Source organism: Gymnoscopelus microlampas (assembly GCF_963454915.1).
Source record: "Gymnoscopelus microlampas genome assembly, chromosome: 12".
NCBI classification, from domain to species: domain Eukaryota; kingdom Metazoa; phylum Chordata; class Actinopteri; order Myctophiformes; family Myctophidae; genus Gymnoscopelus; species Gymnoscopelus microlampas.
In genome coordinates this window covers 53139858-53160396 of record NC_139949.1, presented here as the reverse complement: position 1 = coordinate 53160396, position 20539 = coordinate 53139858, and the positions used below count along the sequence as shown (strand labels likewise).

Genomic DNA, 20539 nt, shown 5'->3' with positions numbered 1-20539 from the left:
TATGCCATTTACTCTATATACACAGGGTATTGTCTCCTCTCAATATCTCAGATCAGAACAATAAGGTAAAAAAAAAGGCAAGTTTGCTTTAACAATAATTTATTTTGAGATCTTCAACACCACTGGAGACTGGACTGTGAACTATGTGACGATGGATTCCTTGGACCCCCATGGCCGCAACCCAGAACTCTGCGTCGGCGCAACCACACTTTGCAATTGCCCTGAATTGTGAAAATTCTAGTTCAGTCTTATGCTAGATGTGCTCCTGTTTCTGCTCAACATTGTAACAGGGCCTTTTATTTATATGGTATATATTTTACCACAAATGTTCGTATTTTACCACGAATGTTCCATTTTCGTATGAAAATCTTGTACATATTGTGTGTCTTGTGACGATTGGGTCCAATATTTAGTTCAGTAACCATGGAGCTAAGGAATGGTTCAGAAGCTGTGTTCACGTTCACAAAATGAATATTGGAATTGGTCTATTTGTTCTATTTGATGCCTCTTTGTTATGCATCTTTTGGGAGGCCAAATACAGGCTTATATTTGTAACTGTCATTATTCGACTGTTCTCTTGGGATAAAAAAAACTAAAACAAAACAAAACAATTAAACGTCAACGGTATAGTTTGAATTAACGGCTTGCTCCTCCGGACGCGAAACGTAACGTCTGGGGGGTGACAGATACATTTTTTACACCCACCCTTTGTTATTGTGGTCCAAGTGAAGACGATGATTACTTTTAATTGAAAGTCATGTGTAATAATTAAAAGTAACTTCCCCTACACTGTCTATGAATTGACCTTCCTTCTCTCCGTGTCTTCCGGGTTGCAGTTGGAGGTTCTTCACCTGCTGTCTCCAGAACAGAAGGCTGAGCTGCTACTGAGGCCTGAGGTTGCAGGCCTGGACAACGGGACCCTCAGCCTGATCTTCCACAGCTTGATGACCGGTGGTCCTGGGCCCACCCCCACCTCCACCCCCGGATACACATACACCTCACATAGCCCCTACTCACCACCATCACCACCACAGAATAGCTTCAGAGAGGTTGCATAGCTTTAAATATTATGCATTTCTTTCATCCAATTAAACTTTTACCAGATTGTTGATGGTAATCTTCATAACCTTAAACAATATTATTTTGTTCTTTTTGAAACACTTGCAGGTGGTGAATGGGTTGATGGGAGCTTTCAGACCTGTTGGGAGCCTCGTCAGTGAGTTTGTGTCTCTCACACGTGAGGTACATACAGCGTACATACATATACTATATGCATATATGAGAAGCCAATTACTTGTTTTTATATGACTAGTTTATTATGGTTATGCATATTACATCTGCTAACCTGACATGACCCTGACATTCCTATCTATCTGTTGCTCTCCAGAGAAATGTATCCGAGATCGGAAGCATGACTCTGACCCAGACCCTGCTGAACTGGACCCTAGCTGAGCTGGCTGGCATGTGCACGCCACATAATACGTCCATAGCCCAACCAATGGAAGAGTTTGATGTGACAAATGTGGAGGATTGGTTCAACCATGTTGTACCGCCACTATTACAGAGATTCTTACCCCATGGGCAACTCCCTGACCAAATCAAGTATGCCTTCCACCAAGTGTTGTAAGTACAATTCATATTCTTTCATACAGTGAGTAGATGCATGTACAGTCCAGCGTCCATGTCTTTCCAATTATGTTGTGCAGGCTAGTCTTGACCAAAGTCACAGATTTTCCTGGATGAGCCGAACTAGTTTAATTAAGAGTGCCGGTGGTGTTAGTGGACTTCTGTTTCCTTTCACATTCAACACAACACAACACAAAATAATGGAAATCAACAAAAGGGCAACGTTTATTTATGGATTAACTCAAAACGTTTCTTTGAATATTACATGCGAGATAGCAAATATTGAGTGAGTAATAACTGGAATTGTTGATTGTAACCTTAAACAAGTGACCTAAGCAAGGCAGGACACAAAGATTACAAAAGGAAAGACAAACACAAGCCCTTTACTAAGATGTGAACACAGGGTAGGTGGCTGAACAAAGTTAAAATTATTAAAGGGAACTTAAATACAAACCGACACAAGGAATTTGTCACTTTGTGATAGTGAACCTAACAAGACAAAGGTCAACAATGTCCTGCTTTTGGAGTGATAACAAAGGTCAGCCTCTGGGCACCCTCTGGTGGCCATCCAGAAATATTGCAGGTTATGTCCTTTGTAAGTCCCTTGTTTCGTCCACTGTCCATTATCTATGAATATGATGCTGATTATTGTGCTTGCTTGTTGAACAGCTATTTGGACATGGGCAATGACACCACTGAGGTCCAGGACACTTGCAGCATCACCCTTGAAGAAAGATCATGTGGCGTGAGAAGGCTTTATTAATTGTTTCTGAATTTCTTTAATTTAAATGTATTACACAAAGGATTCCAAATTCTATTCTAGATGTCGTCGGGTAGGAAAGTCATGCCTGTACATCCATTATCCTTCTCCCCATCTCTTCTACCAGCTTACCAACGCAGTGGAAAATGTGGCCCGTTTCATGCACTGTGCTGCCCGTAGCAACCTCACTATGTCAGAGTCGATGATACCCAGGAGAACCTGGAGGACCCAGACTTCATCAGGATGTGGTTCCAGATCAAACTGCTGCCTCTGCTGCCTACAGTTCCCATAAGCCTCCTCGACTGCCTCAGCTTTAAGAACTTCACCTGTCCTGTTTACCAAGCCCTGTGAGTTGTCCCGTTTATAAAGGGAATTCTATCTTCTCTAGAACATAACTGTTTCCCAAACATTTTCAGCTTGAGACCTGAAAGATACATTTGGTGACTTCCTGGGACCTAAACTTTTAAGAAAAATCATTATGAATTATAAAGTATGCATATTTAAAAAATGTATTTCTTAAAATCTTCTGAAAATCTTTTGTATTCCTTTTCCTTTTCTTTAATTTCTGAAAATCTGTTGATTTAAAAAACTTTACCTTACTTTAATTCATAAAACCTGGTCTGTGACCCAAAAATGGGTCAAGAGTAAGACCCTACGTTTGGAAAACACTTATAGTCGAAATACACAAAATAGTCCCGGAATAATGATACATTTCTTTGCATTGCTGGGTCCAGAGTAAAAAACCTGAGTCATCATATGCGTCTCATGGATCCTGATCACAACCACAGCCCAGTGATGTACGAACACTTCATCCATTCCTTCTTGCTACATCACAACACGTCCGGTAAGTGAACCAAGTAGCCATAGCTAGAGACAAGCTCAGAGGACCATTTGTCTGCAGATGTACAGGAATTTCTGTTGCTTTCAGGGTACATTTTTGAGTAAAACATTACTCTATTCTAATACTATACTATTATAGCCTACACTGACTTGTGTATTTATCTTCAGATCCTCAGTGTGTCTCCTCATCCAGCCATAGTGCAGAATGGCTGGAGGAGAACTTTGGATTCTTCTCCATGTTCGCCCCCATCACAGACTTCTATGACCTCAACCGTGACTTCTCTGGAGTGAGTGTGGATAATCTGAACATTTTTACTGAAAACATTGATTTGATTGTTTGTACTTGACACTACAATTTCAGTAACTTAATAACCTTTCAACCTGGCGTATATTTTGGGCATGTCATCACAGGATTGCAAGATTTTCAAAAACGTAATAGCTGATTTGCGAGTGTGACATTATAATTCGATTACGTATAAAATAGGGCTTCAGTGGTTAAATCTCATATCCTGCCCTCTCCCATTATGTCCTGTCTGTCTGTCTCTTGTCTTAAACGTGTCCAGATTCTACACCTCCTGACTCCGAAGCAGACTGCAGAGATGCTGCTGGTGCCTACTCCTCCAGAGAAAGACGTCATCATCCATGCAGTGTTTGACCATCTGACACAGTCTCAAGGAGACTTTCCTGAGTTCCTGCACCACTTGGTTCTGCTCGCTAGAGAGGTAACCTCATCTGTAGAGCGTCTTATGACAGCTTAAAAAACGTACAGCAAAATATAATAGTAATTATAATAATTATTATTATTATTATAATGCATGGACTTTTATCCACCCTGTGATGTCTACCAAGTCATGTGAGTGTGTTGTGATGATGTTAAATGGCTTACATTTTAAAGGGGCTACACCATGAATGTAAAAAAAAATATATTATATATAAATATTGCCCGCCAACAACCCTGTGGTCAACAATTGGTATTTTCTTGTGCGCCTGGCGTAATTTCATCCAATTAAATGATAACTTCATGAAGACATTTGGAAAGTCTGTTTCCAATGTATTTTGCATTGTATTCTTGCATGTGAGGCTGTTGTCCTTTTACCATAATATTTAATATTGTCTGACCACATTACCACCAAGATAAAAGTCTTGTAAATGTATTGCATGAATGAACAGGTATCGCAAATAAAGTGATTCCAGTTGCATTTCTGATCTGGTGTCCCGTCTAATATGTCTCTATCCACTAATATGTCTCTATCCACAACGTCAGGCCTATGTCAGTGAGTCGTTCATCCCAGAAGAGAAAGTCCAGGAGCTGGGGCCTGCGTCACGCAACGCCACTACTGATGACATCAGCATGTGGAACATCACACAGATTGACACACTGTGTTCTTTAATGGACTCTTCAGATGGGGAGTGGGATTCAGCTCTGGTAAGTATACAAATGATCTTTCATTGATTGATGGTGTTATTGACAAAAATGCATGGGGCGGCAGTGGCTCAGGAGGTAGAGCGTCTGTCTGTTTGTCTGTCTGTCTGGCTGGCTGGCAGGCAGTGTAATCAGTGTACTTACAATGCTGCGAAGTCCAGAGCTCGATGAATGTTAGGGACCAAAAAAAAAGTCACTACCAATCTACTTTAAATCACCTGAAACGTACTCCTAACAGGTTTTTGGGGGAACAATTTTTTTTTTGACACAATGGTGTCACTACCGAAACGAAAAAAACATTACAAAGTCCAGAGCTCGATGAATGTTAGGGACCAAAAAAAAAATCACTACCAATCAACTTTAAATTGCCTGAAACGTACTCCTAACAGGTTTTTGGGGGAATATTTTTTTTTTTTGACACAATGGTGTCAGGTTTTTGGGGGAACAATTTTTTTTGTTGGCCTCCACACTTAGTGATTTTTTCGGATTTAACTTCGTTTCGGTAGTGACACAATGGTGTCACTACCGAAACGAAAAAAAACATTTTTTTCTCGTTTTGGTAGTGTCACTACCGAAACGGTAGTGACGAAAAGTGACGAGTGACGAAAACAGAAAAAAAATTGTTCCCCCAAAAACCTGTTAGGAGCACGTTTCAGGCAATTTAAAGCTGATTGGTAGTGATTTATTTGTGAATTTTTTTTTCCGTTTCGGTAGTGACGAAATGTGACGAGTGACGAAAACAGAAAAAAAATTGTTCCCCCAAAAACCTGTTAGGAGCACGTTTCAGGCTATTTAAAGCTGATTGGTGGTGACTTTTTTGTGAATTCTTTTTTTCCGTTTCGGTAGTGACGAGTGACGAAAACAGAAAAAAAATTGTTCCCCCAAAAACCTGTTAGGAGCACGTTTCAGGCAATTTAAAGCTGATTGGTAGGGATTCTTTTGTGATTTTTTTTTTCCGTTTCGGTAGTGACGAGTGACGAAAACAGAAAAAAAATTGTTCCCCCAAAAACCTGTTAGGAGCACGTTTCAGGCAATTTAAAGCTGATTGGTAGTGATTTTTTTGTGAATTTTTTTTTCCGTTTCGGTAGTGACGAAATGTGACGAGTGACGAAAACAGAAAAAAAAATGTTCCCCCAAAAACCTGTTAGGAGCACGTGTCAGGCTATTTAAAGCTGATTGGTGGTGACTTTTTTGTGAATTCTTTTTTTCCGTTTCGGTAGTGACGAAAAGTGACGAGTGACGAAAACAGAAAAAAAAATGTTCCCCCAAAAACCTGTTAGGAGCACGTTTCAGGCAATTTAAAGCTGATTGGTAGGGATTTTTTTGTGAATTTTTTTTTCCGTTTCGGTAGTGACGAAAAGTGACGAGTGACGAAAACAGAAAAAAAATTGTTCCCCCAAAAACCTGTTAGGAGCACGTTTCAGGCTATTTAAAGCTGATTGGTAGGGATTTTTTTGTGAATTTTTTTTCCGTTTCGGTAGTGACGAAAAGTGACGAGTGACGAAAACAGAAAAAAAATTGTTCCCCCAAAAACCTGTTAGGAGCACGTTTCAGGCAATTTAAAGCTGATTGGTAGTGATTTTTTTGTGATTTTTTTTTTCCGTTTCGGTAGTGACGAAATGTGACGAGTGACGAAAACAGAAAAAAAAATGTTCCCCCAAAAACCTGTTAGGAGCACGTTTCAGGCTATTTAAAGCTGATTGGTGGTGACTTTTTTGTGAATTCTTTTTTTCCGTTTCGGTAGTGACGAAAAGTGACGAGTGACGAAAACAGAAAAAAAAATGTTCCCCCAAAAACCTGTTAGGAGCACGTTTCAGGCAATTTAAAGCTGATTGGTAGTGATTTTTTTGTGAATTTTTTTTTCCGTTTCGGTAGTGACGAAAAGTGACGAGTGACGAAAACAGAAAAAAAATTGTACCCCCAAAAACATGTTAGGAGCACGTTTCAGGCAATTTAAAGCTGATTGGTAGTGATTTTTTGTGAATTTTTTTTTTCGTTTCGGTAGTGACGAAAAGTGACGAGTGACGAAAACAGAAAAAAAATTGTTCCCCCAAAAACCTGTTAGGAGCACGTTTCAGGCAATTTAAAGCTAATTGGTAGTGATTTTTTTGTGAATTCTTTTTTTCCGTTTCGGTAGTGACGAAAAGTGACGAGTGACGAAAACAGAAAAAAAATTGTTCCCCCAAAAACCTGTTAGGAGCACGTTTCAGGCAATTTAAAGCTGATTGGTAGTGATTTTTTTGTGAATTTTTTTTTCCGTTTCGGTAGTGACGAAATGTGACGAGTGACGAAAACAGAAAAAAAAATGTTCCCCCAAAAACCTGTTAGGAGCACGTTTCAGGCTATTTAAAGCTGATTGGTGGTGACTTTTTTGTGAATTCTTTTTTTCCGTTTCGGTAGTGACGAAAAGTGACGAGTGACGAAAACAGAAAAAAAATTGTTCCCCCAAAAACCTGTTAGGAGCACGTTTCAGGCTATTTAAAGCTGATTGGTAGGGATTTTTTTGTGAATTTTTTTTCCGTTTCGGTAGTGACGAAAAGTGACGAGTGACGAAAACAGAAAAAAAATTGTTCCCCCAAAAACCTGTTAGGAGCACGTTTCAGGCAATTTAAAGCTGATTGGTAGTGATTTTTTTGTGATTTTTTTTTTCCGTTTCGGTAGTGACGAAATGTGACGAGTGACGAAAACAGAAAAAAAAATGTTCCCCCAAAAACCTGTTAGGAGCACGTTTCAGGCTATTTAAAGCTGATTGGTGGTGACTTTTTTGTGAATTCTTTTTTTCCGTTTCGGTAGTGACGAAAAGTGACGAGTGACGAAAACAGAAAAAAAAATGTTCCCCCAAAAACCTGTTAGGAGCACGTTTCAGGCAATTTAAAGCTGATTGGTAGGGATTTTTTTGTGAATTTTTTTTTCCGTTTCGGTAGTGACGAAAAGTGACGAGTGACGAAAACAGAAAAAAAATTGTACCCCCAAAAACATGTTAGGAGCACGTTTCAGGCAATTTAAAGCTGATTGGTAGTGATTTTTTGTGAATTTTTTTTTTCGTTTCGGTAGTGACGAAAAGTGACGAGTGACGAAAACAGAAAAAAAATTATTCCCCCAAAAACCTGTTAGGAGCACGTTTCAGGCAATTTAAAGCTAATTGGTAGTGATTTTTTTGTGAATTCTTTTTTTCCGTTTCGGTAGTGACGAAAAGTGACGAGTGACGAAAACAGAAAAAAAATTGTTCCCCCAAAAACCTGTTAGGAGCACGTTTCAGGCAATTTAAAGCTGATTGGTAGTGATTTTTTTGTGAATTTTTTTTTCCGTTTCGGTAGTGACGAAATGTGACGAGTGACGAAAACAGAAAAAAAAATGTTCCCCCAAAAACCTGTTAGGAGCACGTTTCAGGCTATTTAAAGCTGATTGGTGGTGACTTTTTTGTGAATTCTTTTTTTCCGTTTCGGTAGTGACGAAAAGTGACGAGTGACGAAAACAGAAAAAAAATTGTTCCCCCAAAAACCTGTTAGGAGCACGTTTCAGGCAATTTAAAGCTGATTGGTAGGGATTTTTTTGTGAATTTTTTTTCCCGTTTCGGTAGTGACGAAAAGTGACGAGTGACGAAAACAGAAAAAAAATTGTACCCCCAAAAACCTGTTAGGAGCACGTTTCAGGCAATTTAAAGCTGATTGGTAGTGATTTTTTTGTGATTTTTTTTTTCCGTTTCGGTAGTGACGAAAAGTGACGAGTGACGAAAAAAGAAAAAAAAATGTTCCCCCAAAAACCTGTTAGGAGCACGTTTCAGGCAATTTAAAGCTGATTGGTAGTGATTTTTTTGTGATTTTTTTTTCCCGTTTCGGTAGTGACGAAAAGTGACGAGTGACGAAAACAGAAAAAAAAATGTTCCCCCAAAAACCTGTTAGGAGCACGTTTCAGGCAATTTAAAGCTGATTGGTAGTGATTTTTTTGTGAATTTTTTTTTCCGTTTCGGTAGTGACGAAATGTGACGAGTGACGAAAACAGAAAAAAAAATGTTCCCCCAAAAACCTGTTAGGAGCACGTTTCAGGCTATTTAAAGCTGATTGGTGGTGACTTTTTTGTGAATTCTTTTTTTCCGTTTCGGTAGTGACGAAAAGTGACGAGTGACGAAAACAGAAAAAAAATTGTTCCCCCAAAAACCTGTTAGGAGCACGTTTCAGGCAATTTAAAGCTGATTGGTAGGGATTTTTTTGTGATTTTTTTTTTCCGTTTCGGTAGTGACGAAAAGTGACGAGTGACGAAAACAGAAAAAAAATTGTACCCCCAAAAACCTGTTAGGAGCACGTTTCAGGCAATTTAAAGCTGATTGGTAGTGATTTTTTTGTGATTTTTTTTTTCCGTTTCGGTAGTGACGAAAAGTGACGAGTGACGAAAACAGAAAAAAAAATGTTCCCCCAAAAACCTGTTAGGAGCACGTTTCAGGCAATTTAAAGCTGATTGGTAGTGATTTTTTTGTGATTTTTTTTTCCCGTTTCGGTAGTGACGAAAAGTGACGAGTGACGAAAACAGAAAAAAAATTGTTCCCCCAAAAACCTGTTAGGAGCACGTTTCAGGCAATTTAAAGCTGATTGGTAGTGATTTTTTTGTGAATTTTTTTTTCCGTTTCGGTAGTGACGAAATGTGACGAGTGACGAAAACAGAAAAAAAAATGTTCCCCCAAAAACCTGTTAGGAGCACGTTTCAGGCTATTTAAAGCTGATTGGTGGTGACTTTTTTGTGAATTCTTTTTTTCCGTTTCGGTAGTGACGAAATGTGACGAGTGACGAAAAAAGAAAAAAAAATGTTCCCCCAAAAACCTGTTAGGAGCACGTTTCAGGCAATTTAAAGTTGATTGGTAGTGACTTTTTTTTTGGTCCCTAACATTCATCGAGCTCTGGACTTAGTAAATTCACCATTGGGTCACTACCGAAACGAAAGTTGGTCCCTACCGAAACGAAAGTTAAATCCGAAAAAATCACTAAGTGTGAAGGCCAAAATCGTCCCCCCGAAAACCTGTTAGGAGTATGTTTCAGGCAATTTAGAGTTGATTGGTAGTACTTTGTAGTGACATTTTTTTTGGTCCCTAACATTCATCGAGCTCTGGACTTAGTAAATTTACCTGGTTACTAAAAGTTTTATGAGATTACAATTTCATTTGCGATAAACAAATGTTATGTTGTAATGCAAATGAGCTGAAAGTAGTGGCGGTAGTGACACCATTGTGTCAACAAAAAAAAATGTTCCCCCAAAAACCTGTTAGGAGTACGTTTCAGGCAATTTAAAGTTGATTGGTAGTGACTTTTTTTTTGGTCCCTAACATTCATCGAGCTCTGGACTTTTTTTTTTTTTTCGTTTCGGTAGTGACACCATTGTGTCAAAAAAAAAATTGTTCCCCCAAAAACCTGTTAGGAGTACGTTTCAGGCAATTTAAAGTTGATTGGTAGTGACATTTTTTTTGGTCCCTAACATTCATCGAGCTCTGGACTTAGTACATTTTCTTTTTTCACCATTGGGTCACTACCGAAACGAAAGTTGGTCCCTACCGAAACGAAAGTTAAATCCGAAAAAAAACACAAAGTGTGGAGGGCAAAATCGTCCCCCCAAAAACCTCTTAGGAGTACGTTTCAGGCAATTTAGAGTTGATTGGTAGTACTTTGTAGTGACTTTTGTTTTGGTCCTTAAAATTCATCGAGCTCTGGACTTTCGTTTCGGTAGTTTGATTACAATATGTAAGTTGTGTAAAAAATAATCTGACTATACTAAGTTGTTATTTGTTTGTTTAAGTCAGGCTATACTCTACTCAGAGTCATAAGTTTACAAAATGTACTAAAGTACAGTGAACGTCTGTGCGGTTTGTCTTCATCACTGAAAATAACGTACATGTAAACTGATGTCATGTGCAGTTGGGGTGAAGAAACACAACCATTTCACTCCTAATAATACCTATTTGATTTGACATCCTGACTTGCTGCTGTAGCTGAGGCTTGAACCTGTTACCTGCTGCTCACTAGCCAGTGACTCTATCCATTCACCTACAGCTGTTTCCTTGGCATCTGTGGTTCTGAAACTTTTTGTTGTCAACCCCCCAAATTGACATGTATTTGGGCAGTGGACCCCAATGTGAAAAGATGTAGTGTCAGGGCCCCCCATGAAAAAGATTTATATTTATGCTGTAACACATTTTTATTTTAAGTTATTTGTCTTGTTTGTTGTTCAAGTCAAAGCACCAGGAAGGCTGTACTTGTCAGCCATCTGTTAGCTCAATGGGTTGAGGCGCAGTATTCATGATCCAGAGGCCATGAGTTCAAATCCCATTGATGTCTTTCCCATGATTCTTTCCTTTGCAGACTGGCTTCCAGAAGATCAACTGAAAACTACCAGGAAGGCTATATTTGTCATCCGACTGTTAGCTCAATGGGTTGAGACGCAGTATACATGATCCAGAGGCCATGAGTTCAAATCCCATTGATGTCTTTCCTATGATTCTTTCCTTTGCAGACTGGCTTCCAGAAGATCAACTGAAAACTACCAGGAAGGCTGTACTTGTCAGCGATCTGTTAGCTCAATGGTTTGAGACGCAGTATTCATGATCCAGAGGCCATGAGTTCCCACTCAAGTCAAGTCATGTTATTGGACACCGGGGACACTTGACTCGAGTGGGAATCGAACCCACTCAAGTCAAGTCAAAACCACCAGGAAACCTGTAACTCTCAGCCAACAGCATAGCTCGACTGGTAGAGCGTCTGTCCAATAACATGACTTGACTTGACTTGAGTGGGTTCGATTCCCACTCGAGTCAAGTGTCCCCGGTGTCCAATAACATGACTTGACTTGAGTGGGTTCGATTCCCACTCAAGTCAAGTCATGTTATTGGACACCGGGGACACTTGACTCGAGTGGGAATCGAACCCACTCAAGTCAAGTCAAAACCACCAGGAAACCTGTAACTCTCAGCCAACAGCATAGCTCGACTGGTAGAGCGTCTGTCCAATAACATGACTTGACTTGACTTGACTTGAGTGGGTTCGATTCCCACTCGAGTCAAGTGTCCCCGGTGTCCAATAACATGACTTGACTTGAGTGGGAATCGAACCCACTCAAGTCAAGTCATGTTATTGGACAGACGCTCTACCAGAGGCCATGAGTTCAAATCCCACTGGTGTCTTTACTGTGATGCTTCCCTTTGCAGACTAACTTCTAGAAAAACAAGTTAAAACCACCAGAAAACCTGTAACTCTCAGCCAACAGCTTAGCTCAACTGGTAGAGCAGACTAACTTCTAGAAAAACAAGTTAAAACCACCAGAAAACCTGTAACTCTCAGCCAACAGCTTAGCTCAAGTTAAAACCACCAGAAAACCTGCAACTCTCAGCCAACAGCTTAGCTCAACTGGTAGAGCAGACTAACTTCTAGAAAAACAAGTTAAAACCACCAGAAAACCTGTAACTCTCAGCCAACAGCTTAGCTGTCCAATGTTATTGGACAGACGCTCTACCAGTTGAGCTATGCTGTTGGCTGAGAGTTACAGGTTTTCTGGTGGTTTTAACTTGTTTTTCTAGAAGTTAGTCTGCAAAGGGAAGCATCACAGTAAAGACACCAGTGGGATTTGAACTCATGGCCTCTGGATCATGTATACTGCGTCTCAACCCATTGAGTTAACAGATGGCTGACAAGTACAGCCTTCCTGGTAGTTTTCAGTTGATCTTCTGGAAGCCAGTCTGCAAAGGAAAGAATCATAGGAAATACATCAATGGGATTTGAACTCATGGCCTCTGGATCATGAATACTGCGTCTCAACCCATTGAGCTAACAGATGGCTGACAAGTACAGCCTTCCTGGTAGTTTTCAGTTGATCTTCTGGAAGCCAGTCTGCAAAGGAAAGAATCATAGGAAAGACATCAATGGGATTTGAACTCATGGCCTCTGGATCATGTATACTGCGTCTCAACCCATTGAGCTAACAGTTGGATGACAAATATAGCCTTGCTGGTAGTTTTCAGTTGATCTTCTGGAAGCCAGTCTGCAAAGGAAAGAATCATAGGAAAGACATCAATGGGATTTGAACTCATGGCCTCTGGATCATGAATACTGCGTCTCAACCCATTGAGCTAACAGATGGCTGACAAGTACAGCCTTCCTGGTGCTTTGACTTGAACAACAAACAAGACAAATAACTTTAAAAAAATGTGTTACAACATAAATATAAATCTTTTTCATGGGGGGCCCTGACACTACATCTTTTCACATTGGGGTCCACTGCCCAAATACATGTCAATTTGGGGGGTTGACAAGAAAACGTTTCAGAACCACAGATTCCAAGGAAACAGCTGTAGGTGAATGGATAGAGTCACTGACTAGTGAGCCGCAGGTAACAGGTTCAAGCCTCAGCTACAGCAGCAAGTCAGGATGTCAAATCAAAAAGGTATTATTAGGAGTGAAATGGTTGTGTTTCTTCACCCCAACTGCACATGACATCAGTTTACATGTACGTTATTTTCAGTGATGAAGACAAACCGCACAGACGTTCACTGTACTTTAGTACATTTTGTAAACTTATGACTCTGAGTAGAGTATAGCCTGACTTAAACAAACAAATAACAACTTAGTATAGTCAGATTATTTTTTACACAACTTACATTTTGTAATCAAACTACCGAAACGAAAGTTGGTCACCACCGAAACGAAAGTTAAATCCGAAATAATCACTAAGTGTGGAGGCCAAAATCGTCCCCCCAAAAACCTGTTAGGAGTACGTTTCAGGCAATTTAGAGTTGATTGGTAGTACTTTGTAGTGACTTTTTTGGTCCCTAACACCACAAATGGTTTACATACTCTTTACGAATGTCTTACGCATCATTTGCTTAACATGAATGATAATTCTAGTAATTGTTTGGTGTCTGCATTCATGAAAGCCAGGTAGTTTGCAACAGGTAAGGAGAAAGTCCACATTAACAGACAGTCATAAATGATGAACTGTCTTCACTTTACTGTAGGGCACATAATAACATGTACAAAGGATTTATAGATATTTTAGGAATGTTTTACAAAGCATGTTAAACATGAACAAACACATTAACAGACAGTTGTAAATGATGAACTGTCTTCACTTTACTATAGGGCACATAATAACATGTACTAAGGATTTATAGATACTTTAGGAATGTTTAACAAAGCATATGTTAAACATGAACAAGCTACCAATAGCTTGTATATATTATGTAACATCAGTTACAAATGATTTAATAATCATTTACAGATGTATTATACATGGCTTATTCATGAATAGTTACTAATACCTTTATAGATGATTTATAACCGTAGTTATAAAGGTTTTAGTAATCATTTACAAATGTCAATAAACAGGTTGTTAATGATTTGTTAATAGTCTACAAACTGCTTATAAACGTTTATAAATGCTTTAGAATGGGTCGTTACAAATGATTTAATAATCTTTTACAGATGTATATAAATGGCTTATTCATGAATAGTTCACTACTTACTAATACTTTTCAAATGATTTGTAACTGTAGTTATAAAGGTTTTAGTAATCATTTACGAATGTCAACAAACAGGTTGTTAATGATTTGTTAATAGTTTACAAACTACTTATAAACGTTTATAAATGCTTTATAACGGGTCATTATTGTAAAGTGCTACCGACAGTTGTGTATGAACTTGGGGTCCTTGACATGGAAATGTTTGAGAACCACTGCAATATACAGTATGTGTTTGTACGCATGTACATGTGAATGAATGCTTGCTTACCCAAAAATGGCTCTGTATTCTGGAAGCTGGTAGTGCTGATAGCTGTAGTGCGGCTGAGTCCAGAGAAGGCTTTTTCTGCGATGTTAAAGAGCACTTTCTTCTTCTCCAGCGTACAGCTGGACACTACCAGCAAACTGGAATTACTGGAAACACCAGGAGACACACAGCACACATCTCAAAAGAGTGCTACCACATTTTCAACCACAAATGTAATTTATTCAGTCTAGTGGTCCAGGCGCATACCATATATAGGCTCTAATACAGTCTGACAGAGTGTCGCGAGTTTGAATCCCAGTCCCGACAACCTTTGCTGCATGTCATTCCCCATCTCTCTCTCCCTGTTTCCTGTCTCGCTCTACTATACACTGTCAATAAAGCCCACAAATATTCCCAATTCATTTTTTATAATAATAGTTTTTTGCATTAATGTCGATGTTCAAGTGTGTGCAAGTAGTGAAGAAATACTAAAGTAAACATGATTTACGATACTACTGGCTCCCTCCCCAACACCCCTCACCTGAGGGTGTCCTCTGAGATGGTCTGTAGGACACTGGTATCCAGGGAACACAGGTTGGGTCCCTTGACACAACTGAGCTCTGCACTGCCAAGACTGTTGCCCGCCTTAGTCAGATACTTGGAAATGATGGCCTTGGCCTTGATGGTGACAAAAAATGTGTTAGTGCCATATACATGTACTGCACACATTTACGAACAGACATGCAAAAACGTGTAAATATAATCACAACGCATTATGTTTTCTCACTTCTACACTGATTACACTGCCTACCAGCCAGCCAGACAGACAGACAAACAGACAGACGCTCTACCTCCTGAGCCACTGCCGCCCCATGCATTTTTGTCAATAGCACCATCAATCAATGAAAGATCATTTGTATACTTACCAGAGCTGAATCCCACTCCCCATCTGAAGAGTCCATTAAAGAACACAGTGTGTCAATCTGTGTGATGTTCCACATGCTGATGTCATCAGTAGTGGCGTTGCGTGACGCAGGCCCCAGCTCCTGGACTTTCTCTTCTGGGATGAACGACTCACTGACATAGGCCTGACGTTGTGGATAGAGACATATTAGTGGATAGAGACATATTAGACGGGACACCAGATCAGAAATGCAACTGGAATCACTTTATTTGCGATACCTGTTCATTCATGCAATACATTTACAAGACTTTTATCTTGGTGGTAATGTGGTCAGACAATATTAAATATTATGGTAAAAGGACAACAGCCTCACATGCAAGAATACAATGCAAAATACATTGGAAACAGACTTTCCAAATGTCTTCATGAAGTTATCATTTAATTGGATGAAATACGCCAGGCGCACAAGAAAATACCAATTGTTGACCACAGGGTTGTTGGCGGGCAATATTTATATATAATATATTTTTTTTTTACATTCATGGTGTAGCCCCTTTAAAATGTAAGCCATTTAACATCATCACAACACACTCACATGACTTGGTAGACATCACAGGGTGGATAAAAGTCCATGCATTATAATAATAATAATTATTATTATAATTACTATTATATTTTGCTGTACGTTTTTAAAGCTGTCATAAGACGCTCTACAGATGAGGTTACCTCTCTAGCGAGCAGAACCAGGTGGTGCAGGAACTCAGGAAAGTCTCCTTGAGACTGTGTCAGATGGTCAAACACTGCATGGATGATGACGTCTTTCTCTGGAGGAGTAGGCACCAGCAGCATCTCTGCAGTCTGCTTCGGAGTCAGGAGGTGTAGAATCTGGACACGTTTAAGACAAGAGACAGACAGACAGGACATAATGGGAGAGGGCAGGATATGAGATTTAACCACTGAAGCCCTATTTTATACGTAATCGAATTATAATGTCACACTCGCAAATCAGCTATTACGTTTTTGAAAATCTTGCAATCCTGTGATGACATGCCCAAAATATACGCCAGGTTGAAAGGTTATTAAGTTACTGAAATTGTAGTGTCAAGTACAAACAATCAAATCAATGTTTTCAGTAAAAATGTTCAGATTATCCACACTCACTCCAGAGAAGTCACGGTTGAGGTCATAGAAGTCTGTGATGGGGGCGAACATGGAGAAGAATCCAAAGTTCTCCTCCAGCCATTCTGCACTATGGCTGGATGAGGAGACACACTGAGGATCTGAAGATAAATACACAAGTCAGTGTAGGCTATAATAGTATAGTATTAGAATAGAGTAATGTTTTACTCAAAAATGTACCCTGAAAGCAACAGAAATTCCTGTACATCTGCAGACAAATGGTCCTCTGAGCTTGTCTCTAGCTATGGCTACTTGGTTCACTTACCGGACGTGTTGTGATGTAGCAAGAAGGAATGGATGAAGTGTTCGTACATCACTGGGCTGTGGTTGTGATCAGGATCCATAAGACGCATATGATGACTCAGGTTTTTTACTCTGGACCCAGCAATGCAAAGAAATGTATCATTATTCCGGGACTATTTTGTGTATTTCGACTATAAGTGTTTTCCAAACGTAGGGTCTTACTCTTGACCCATTTTTGGGTCACAGACCAGGTTTTATGAATTAAAGTAAGGTAAAGTTTTTTAAATCAACAGATTTTCAGAAATTAAAGAAAAGGAAAAGGAATACAAAAGATTTTCAGAAGATTTTAAGAAATACATTTTTTAAATATGCATACTTTATAATTCATAATGATTTTTCTTAAAAGTTTAGGTCCCAGGAAGTCACCAAATGTATCTTTCAGGTCTCAAGCTGAAAATGTTTGGGAAACAGTTATGTTCTAGAGAAGATAGAATTCCCTTTATAAACGGGACAACTCACAGGGCTTGGTAAACAGGACAGGTGAAGTTCTTAAAGCTGAGGCAGTCGAGGAGGCTTATGGGAACTGTAGGCAGCAGAGGCAGCAGTTTGATCTGGAACCACATCCTGATGAAGTCTGGGTCCTCCAGGTTCTCCTGGGTATCATCGACTCTGACATAGTGAGGTTGCTACGGGCAGCACAGTGCATGAAACGGGCCACATTTTCCACTGCGTTGGTAAGCTGGTAGAAGAGATGGGGAGAAGGATAATGGATGTACAGGCATGACTTTCCTACCCGACGACATCTAGAATAGAATTTGGAATCCTTTGTGTAATACATTTAAATTAAAGAAATTCAGAAACAATTAATAAAGCCTTCTCACGCCACATGATCTTTCTTCAAGGGTGATGCTGCAAGTGTCCTGGACCTCAGTGGTGTCATTGCCCATGTCCAAATAGCTGTTCAACAAGCAAGCACAATAATCAGCATCATATTCATAGATAATGGACAGTGGACGAAACAAGGGACTTACAAAGGACATAACCTGCAATATTTCTGGATGGCCACCAGAGGGTGCCCAGAGGCTGACCTTTGTTATCACTCCAAAAGCAGGACATTGTTGACCTTTGTCTTGTTAGGTTCACTATCACAAAGTGACAAATTCCTTGTGTCGGTTTGTATTTAAGTTCCCTTTAATAATTTTAACTTTGTTCAGCCACCTACCCTGTGTTCACATCTTAGTAAAGGGCTTGTGTTTGTCTTTCCTTTTGTAATCTTTGTGTCCTGCCTTGCTTAGGTCACTTGTTTAAGGTTACAATCAACAATTCCAGTTATTACTCACTCAATATTTGCTATCTCGCATGTAATATTCAAAGAAACGTTTTGAGTTAATCCATAAATAAACGTTGCCCTTTTGTTGATTTCCATTATTTTGTGTTGTGTTGTGTTGAATGTGAAAGGAAACAGAAGTCCACTAACACCACCGGCACTCTTAATTAAACTAGTTCGGCTCATCCAGGAAAATCTGTGACTTTGGTCAAGACTAGCCTGCACAACATAATTGGAAAGACATGGACGCTGGACTGTACATGCATCTACTCACTGTATGAAAGAATATGAATTGTACTTACAACACTTGGTGGAAGGCATACTTGATTTGGTCAGGGAGTTGCCCATGGGGTAAGAATCTCTGTAATAGTGGCGTTACAACATGGTTGAACCAATCCTCCACATTTGTCACATCAAACTCTTCCATTGGTTGGGCTATGGACGTATTATGTGGCGTGTACATGCCAGCCAGCTCAGCTAGGGTCCAGTTCAGCAGGGTCTGGGTCAGAGTCATGCTTCCGATCTCGGATACATTTCTCTGGAGAGCAACAGATAGATAGGAATGTCAGGGTCATGTCAGGTTAGCAGATGTAATATGCATAACCATAATAAACTAGTCATATAAAAACAAGTAATTGGCTTCTCATATATGCATATAGTATATGTATGTACGCTGTATGTACCTCACGTGTGAGAGACACAAACTCACTGACGAGGCTCCCAACAGGTCTGAAAGCTCCCATCAACCCATTCACCACCTGCAAGTGTTTCAAAAAGAACAAATAATATTGTTTAAGGTTATGGAGATTACCATCAACAATCTGGTAAAAGTTTAATTGGATGAAAGAAATGTATAATATTAAAGCTATGCAACCTCTCTGAAGCTATTCTGTGGTGGTGGTGGTGGTGGTGGTGAGTAGGGGCTATGTGAGGTGTATGTGTATCCGGGGGTGGAGGTGGGGGTGGGCCCAGGACCACCGGTCATCAAGCTGTGGAAGATCAGGCTGAGGGTCCCGTTGTCCAGGCCTGCAACCTCAGGCCTCAGTAGCAGCTCAGCCTTCTGTTCTGGAGACAGCAGGTGAAGAACCTCCAACTGCAACCCGGAAGACACGGAGAGAAGGAAGGTCAATTCATAGACAGTGTAGGGGAAGTTACTTTTAATTATTACACATGACTTTCAATTAAAAGTAATCATCGTCTTCACTTGGACCACAATAACAAAGGGTGGGTGTAAAAAATGTATCTGTCACCCCCCAGACGTTACGTTTCGCGTCCGGAGGAGCAAGCCGTTAATTCAAACTATACCGTTGACGTTTAATTGTTTTGTTTTGTTTTAGTTTTTTTTATCCCAAGAGAACAGTCGAATAATGACAGTTACAAAAATATAAGCCTGTATTTGGCCTCCCAAAAGATGCATAACAAAGAGGCATCAAATAGAACAAATAGACCAATTCCAATATTCATTTTGTGAACGTGAACACAGCTTCTGAACCATTCCTTAGCTCCATGGTTACTGAACTAAATATTGGACCCAATCGTCACAAGACACACAATATGTACAAGATTTTCATACGAAAATGGAACATTCGTGGTAAAATATATACCATATAAATAAAAGGCCCTGTTACAATGTTGAGCAGAAACAGGAGCACATCTAGCATAAGACTGAACTAGAATTTTCACAATTCAGGGCAATTGCAAAGTGTGGTTGCACCGACGCAGAGTTCTGGGTTGCGGCCATGGGGGTCCAAGGAATCCATCGTCACATAGTTCACAGTCCAGTCTCCAGTGGTGTTGAAGATCTCAAAATAAATTATTGTTAAAGCAAACTTGCCTTTTTTTTTTACCTTATTGTTCTGATCTGAGATATTGAGAGGAGACAATACCCTGTGTATATAGAGTAAATGGCATATCTGCTATTTGCAAACAAGTTGTAAATACTCAGAAGACATTTCACGTTTTCCTTATTATGATGTCATGTTTTGTGAGTATAAGATTCAGCACCTATTTTCCCCCAGCCTGATAATAGATATTAAATACCTTGTAATGTACTTGGGAATGTCTCACCATATAATACATGTGGAACCATTACGATACATGTCGACCTGGCTAGTAGCTGGGTTGAAGCCATACCATTTTGTATATTGTAAAATAGATACTCCCCAGCATATCAGGCACATCAATGTTACTGAATGGCGTCAATACCACAATGAAAAACTATTGTTTAGCCTACATTGTGACAGACTTGTCATCACCAGGCAGGAGTTTTGGTTAAGCTCTAATGTCCATGTAGATTGCTTCACAGTTTTACACACAGTAGAGGGATTGAAGTCCATTTTGTCCAGCAGGCAGAGATTATAGTCTGACAACACTTTCAATTACAAGCTTTGACTCTTGCATGGATCAAACCGTTAAGTGGATAAGTTGGTCAAATAAATTAAAACACCAGATTGTAGAAGGCAAAAATTATTGTCAGTTAAACAAAAAACTTTTGTGTATT

At 39.6% G+C, this 20539-nt stretch overlaps 1 protein-coding gene and 1 long non-coding RNA gene across 2 annotated transcripts; one reads left to right on the top strand and one right to left on the bottom strand.

The window, feature by feature from the left end:
* The first annotated feature begins 1563 nt into the window (after positions 1 to 1563).
* On the top strand, positions 1564 to 2583 carry LOC311057705. The gene is made up of 3 exons (XR_014601994.1): positions 1564 to 1623; positions 2296 to 2371; positions 2514 to 2583. It is a non-coding gene; the product is annotated as an uncharacterized lncRNA (long non-coding RNA).
* Positions 2584 to 3896: 1313 nt separating this feature from the next.
* On the bottom strand, positions 3897 to 19799 carry LOC311057451 (uncharacterized protein; the record flags this gene model as incomplete). Its single annotated transcript, XM_084074408.1, has 12 exons — positions 3897 to 3940; positions 14411 to 14553; positions 14928 to 15064; positions 15313 to 15459; positions 16017 to 16148; positions 16452 to 16545; positions 17387 to 17451; positions 17594 to 17669; positions 18342 to 18577; positions 18723 to 18797; positions 18914 to 19132; positions 19758 to 19799. 12 exons carry the CDS (start codon positions 19797 to 19799, stop codon positions 3897 to 3899), a joined length of 1410 nt encoding a protein of 469 aa, XP_083930534.1.
* Between the last annotated feature and the right edge of the window lie 740 nt (positions 19800 to 20539).